At 65.7% G+C, this 4,881-nt stretch overlaps 3 protein-coding genes across 3 annotated transcripts in view; 1 reads left to right on the top strand and 2 right to left on the bottom strand.

The window, feature by feature from the left end:
- EMIHUDRAFT_120890 (hypothetical protein) overlaps positions 1-1,686 on the bottom strand; it is a gene marked incomplete at both ends in the record, with an annotated part of 2,161 nt that extends 475 nt beyond the window's left edge. The window contains 3 exons of the mRNA XM_005760842.1: positions 45-276; positions 431-606; positions 865-1,686. Of these exons, the coding sequence (XP_005760899.1) occupies positions 45-276; positions 431-606; positions 865-1,686 (1,230 nt within the window). The remainder of the gene's footprint in view (positions 1-44; positions 277-430; positions 607-864) is intronic.
- Positions 1,687-2,586: 900 nt separating this feature from the next.
- Positions 2,587-3,881, bottom strand: EMIHUDRAFT_120889 (hypothetical protein; the record flags this gene model as incomplete). The annotated part of the gene is made up of 3 exons (XM_005760841.1): positions 2,587-2,787; positions 2,921-3,313; positions 3,435-3,881. The coding sequence occupies 3 exons, from the start codon at positions 3,879-3,881 to the stop codon at positions 2,587-2,589; spliced, it is 1,041 nt and encodes a 346-aa protein (XP_005760898.1).
- Positions 3,882-4,368: 487 nt separating this feature from the next.
- Positions 4,369-4,857, top strand: EMIHUDRAFT_249072 (hypothetical protein; the record flags this gene model as incomplete). The annotated part of the gene is made up of 1 exon (XM_005760840.1): positions 4,369-4,857. A coding segment is annotated over one exon (489 nt), but the record flags the coding sequence as incomplete, so codon positions are not given.
- Between the last annotated feature and the right edge of the window lie 24 nt (positions 4,858-4,881).

The following is a 4,881-nucleotide window of genomic DNA, read 5'->3' as shown; positions in this document are numbered from 1 at the left end:
TTTCCCCGCGCGGCAAGCATATCAGCCCGAGGGCCGGGGCGCACGGGGGGAGGGAGCGACGCTGCGATCTCTGCGGCGCGGGTCGAGCGGCGCAGCGCGGCTTCCCAGTCGGCGGCGTCGATTGCGGCGAGCTCTGCCCGCTGCTCCTCACGCAAGGAGGCCGCCGCCTCGCAGCGTGCCGCCTCTCGCTTGCGAGCGGCGGGGGTCGGGGCGAGGGCCTCTTCGCAGGCGCGGCACTCGCAGGTGAAGAGGTAGGAGCTGCGCAGCGCTTGCCGCCTACCAGACCGAGAGACCCGCGCTGGAGGGCGGCGGCTGGAGGGAGGGCGGCGGCTGGAGGGAGGGCGGCGGCTGGAGGGAGGGCGGCGGTGTTGGGAGGGCGGGGTGCGGCGGCGAGCGGCGCTGGGAGAGGGGGCAGCTGTCAGTCTCGCACCGCTCGGATGCGGCCGCCGCTAGGTCGACGTACCCGATCGTGACCGCCTCGCCGGCCGCGAGAGGGCGGAGGGCGCGCAGTGTCAGCTTGCCCGCCGCACCAAAGGACTGGGCTGCCGTCGGGTCGCAGTCGTGGTTTGCGAGGGCTGCGAGCGGGTAGAGGCCGATGCCGATCTCCTGCGCGCCGGGGGGGAGGGGGTGGCGTGGCGCGGGAAAGGGCCGGTGCGCCTCTCTGCAGGTGGACCCTCTGCAGGTGGACCCTCTGCAGGTGGACCCTCTGCAGGTGGACCCTCTGCAGGTGGACCCTCTGCAGGTGGACCCTCTGCAGGTGGACCCTCTGCAGGTGGACCCTCTGCAGGTGGACCCTCTCGCCTGCAGCTCCGCGTCGCAGATGGCGTGCGCGTTGAGCGAGAGGAGCGAGAGGAGGGAGGCGACCTGCTCCTGGGGAGGGCAGGAGCTGCTCCCCGCCCAGCCGCCGCCGCTCCGCGCAGCCTCCTGGATCAGCGAGCAGACCATCCCCGCCTGCTCCCCGAACTCGGCACACCTCTCCGCCGGCTGGCCACCGAGCTGGTGCGAGAGCGACAGGATCGCCGCGGCGCTCCTCGCCCATTCGCCCGCGTCCTCGGGCGGAGGCGCGCCGGCGGAGCGGCGGAGCAGCGCGAGCAGACGCGCCAGCAGCCGCACCGTCTGGCCCGGCACCCGCGGGCGAGTCTGCGCGAGCAGCGCGCACTCGTCGCGGTGGCCCGCCCACGCGGCTCGCTGGTGGTCGGCGGAGCAGTAGCGAGCGCAGCCGCAGCGCGAGCAAACCAGCAGGCGACCACCGGTGGCGTGGGAGTGGTGACAGCGCGAACTCAGGTGACGACCACTCACGACTGCTACTGCCGGTGTCACGCGCATGAGCACCTCTCCGCGCTTGAAGGAGCGCGTTGTGACCAAGCCACGCCCACCGCCGCCCACTGCGCCGGCCGCAGCGAGCGTGAGGCCCCACGGCGCAAGCGCCTCGTGCCACCGCGCCGTGCCCGTTGAGTCGGGCTTACGCTCGCCGCCGCCGCCATCGACAGGGCGGGAGGCGACGAGCTCGGCCCAGTGTGCTGCGTCGCCCGGCGGCGTCACCTCCAGCACGCGGCGAGACTCGCCTTCGGCCACCCGTTCGTCGACCCAGGCCTCCTCCGCCGCCGCGCGTGCGGCCTCGCGCTGCTCGTCCGCGCGCATTGTGCGCTCGGCCACAGCTAGCCGCTCGAAGGTGAACTCCGACATCGCTTCGACTCGCGAGGGCACGAGCGCCGCACACGAGCGCGGCGGAACAGTTTTCTCTTTGGCCGCCAGTTGCCCCTTCCCCGAGCCCGACTGCCCCGTCGGCTATTTCCCAGGGGCAGGGCGGCACTACAACTCAGGTGTCAGGAGTGTCCTGATTCGCCAACAACATACGGAAGAGGTGTCAGGAGGGAACACTATCCCCTAAGCTACGATCCGGCGAGGTAGGAGCTCCCGAACCCTGATCTCGAGGTTCTCGAGGTGGATATCCTTTGGCCGCGTTGGGTAGCGAGGATTGGTGTGACGCGAACCCTGATAAAAAGAAAAGACAAAACGCCACTACTGGTCAAACAAAACAAAAGGAATCTCTGTCACTGTCTCTCTCTCTCTCTCTCTTCATGCATTCGATCTCACATGTCATGGATGCTTTGTCCTTTGAAATCCTGTTGTGGCGGCATGAGTTCTCGTTTCTCTCCGCGCCCCCACATCTCCTTTAGTCTTTTTTTCCGTGTGTGGGTTGCGTCTTTTACTCTTTCTATTTCGTTGCACCGACGGTCGGTCCTCGAGAAAGAATACCCTTTTCCTTGCACTGGGGGAGAGCGAGAGCAAGCCCTGTGTGACAGCATCGGCCAGGCGGCTCGATCCGGAAATAAATGCGCGGGAGCCGGGACGCGGGAGCGGTAGGAGAGCGGAACGAGTAAGCGAGCTGAGCGAGGAGAGTTGTGTTGTGTGTAAGGCGAGACCTCGGGGCGCCCCATTTGCAGAGCCCCGAGCACAGCATCTCGAGGTAGCCAGGAGGCCGTGCAGTGCACTGGGACGCCGGATAGCGGGGATGTTCGGCGACGGGCCCGCCCTGCGGAGACGCGTGTGCGGCGCTGCCAGGGCGGGCCACCTGCGCGGGGTCTACGCCGTGGACTTGTGGCCGAACGGATTCCAGCTCGAGTCGGGCAGTTCTTGCTTCTTGGCCTCGCGCTCCATGAACTTGACACGCGACACGCGGACGCGAGTTTGCTGCTTGTGGTCCGCCAAGTTGCTCAGGCGGTGCGCGAGGTCGGCCTGCTTGCGCTTGTGGATGCGCGCCATGGAGCTCTTCTGGTCCTTGAGCTGCAACATGCAATCGCCGCGGGGCTCAGGGCGAAAAGCGCCGGGTAATGCGCCGGCGGCGGTGGGGGCGTGGTGGGGAGGGCGCCTGCTGCTCGATGGCGAGTATCCGCTCAAGCTGCCCGGCAGCGAGCACGTCGTCGACTGCGTTGTTGGCGAAGACGCACTCGCAGAGAATCCCGACCGCCTCATGCAGGGCCGCCTCCCGTGCCTCCGACGGGATCGTGTCCGGAAGTGCCGTTTCCCTGATTAGCTGCTTGACGACGAGCTCCTTGACGGCGTCCAGGTCTGCCGCGTCGGCTCCGATGAGCTGGTGCACAAGGTCGATCGGAAGCAAGCGTTCGAACTGTGGCACAACCGCCTTGAGGCTCGCCAGCAGGAGGTCGCGCGAGGCCGCCTCGTCCAGCGGCGCCCCCGGCTCAATCGAGGCAGCGACGCAAAACTCGCGGATCGCACGCTCGAACCGCGGGGCGAGGAGCTGGATCGCAGCAGAGGTGATCGTAATATCCTCAACTTCCCGCGCCGTCACCTGCGCCGGCAGCACAGGGCGCTTGTATCGAATGTGTGAGAGGAGTTGGGCGTGGCAGAAGCAACAGGCTGGGCGCCTGGAGCAGCATCAGGTGAGGTTCGCTGAGCACCAAATTCATCACCGTGGTAGTGACGTTGAACTTGGCCTCACGGCTCAGGAGAGGGAAGTTCAGCATTTGGAAAACCTGCTGAGTGAGGCGGCTGTTCAGCGCGGACGAGACGGCTCCACTCTTGAGGGACTCCCTCGTCTCGACGTCAAGCTCGCTGAGCACTATTGCCGCAGCCGCGACGATTTGCTCGATGAGCGCGTCTTTTATTGCAGTTGGCATTGCCGCAACAACAACGGTCTCGCCTATCTCCTCGGCAATCTCCTCCTGCTGCTCCGGCGTGAAGAGCACCTTGGGACCCTCGAAAAAAGTTCGGGACCGCTTCAGGTGCGCGGGCTCACACACAGTAGGGGCAGAAGTGAGAGCAGCCGCAGCAGTCGGCGCGACAACTGCCAGCACCAGCCGCCTACGCCCGCCGGCAACGACGGCCTGCCGAGCAAAACCGGCGATGCGGCTAAACATCGAGCTGCTGGAGCGGTCGCAACGAGAGCGATGCGGCTGCGACGCCTCGGAGTCGGGCGCGAGCTGCGTTTTACGTCTTTCGGCGGGATGAAGTTGGATGAGGATAGAGACCGCATGGAGTAAAGTAACCGCGCGCTGCTAAGCTAGACGACACCGCGTGCCGTCGCCAGGCTGGCCGAGTTGTGTGGTCCCGTGTAGGCCGGGAGAGAGAATTTGGTCATGAAAGTGTCACCCTCACACACATGCGGGTGCACATGCACCCGCATGTCCGACTCCAAAGAAAGTGAGTGAGGCGAGATTCATCATACAGTGTGATCGTCCCTCTCTGTTGGTTTTGGTTGCCAGTCACGCCCCTCGAACTCGGAATCTCTTATAATCGCGCCAAATCCCCCCCTCGCAATATATGAACGCAGAAAGAGGGATTTTAGCCGCCCTGTCCTCCCCCCGAGGACGCCCGTTTTTCGGGCGGTCCCCGCAGCCGGTCGCGATGGGCGAGCTCAAGGACTGGATGCCGCTGGTGATTTTTGATTTGGCCTGCGTCTTCCTCTACTCGGGGATCATCTTTGGATGGGCGCCGCTCCACCAGATGCTCGTCAAGGAGGGCTTTTACGCTGAGCTCTGCGAAGGCGAGGAAGTCCCATGCGCCGCCATGGAGAACAAGCTGAATTCAGCCTTCACGCTCGCCTCGAGTGCGGTGTCGGTGATCGCGCTGCCTGCGGGCTGGTTTGTCGACACCTTCGGCCCGATGGCGGGAATCATGATCGCGGGCGTCCTGCAAGTGATTTCGCTCACCGGCATTGGGCTCGTCCAGCAGCTCGGGGATGTCGCCGGGTTTGACCTGTTCGCAGCGTCGCTCGTGAGCATGTCGATGGCCGGCGCGATCACCATGTTCTGTGGCTACACCGTCCCCTTCCTCTTCCCCAAGCAGGCCACGCTGCTCATCGCCGCCACCTCGTGCCTCTTTGACGGCTCGTGCGTCATCTTCGCCTTTTGGAAGCCC

This window comes from Emiliania huxleyi (genome assembly GCF_000372725.1).
Source record: "Emiliania huxleyi CCMP1516 unplaced genomic scaffold EMIHUscaffold_735, whole genome shotgun sequence".
In the NCBI taxonomy this organism is placed as follows: Eukaryota; Haptophyta; order Isochrysidales; family Noelaerhabdaceae; genus Emiliania; species Emiliania huxleyi.
Note: the sequence above shows the minus strand (reverse complement) of the source record. Positions and strands in the feature narration are given on the sequence as shown.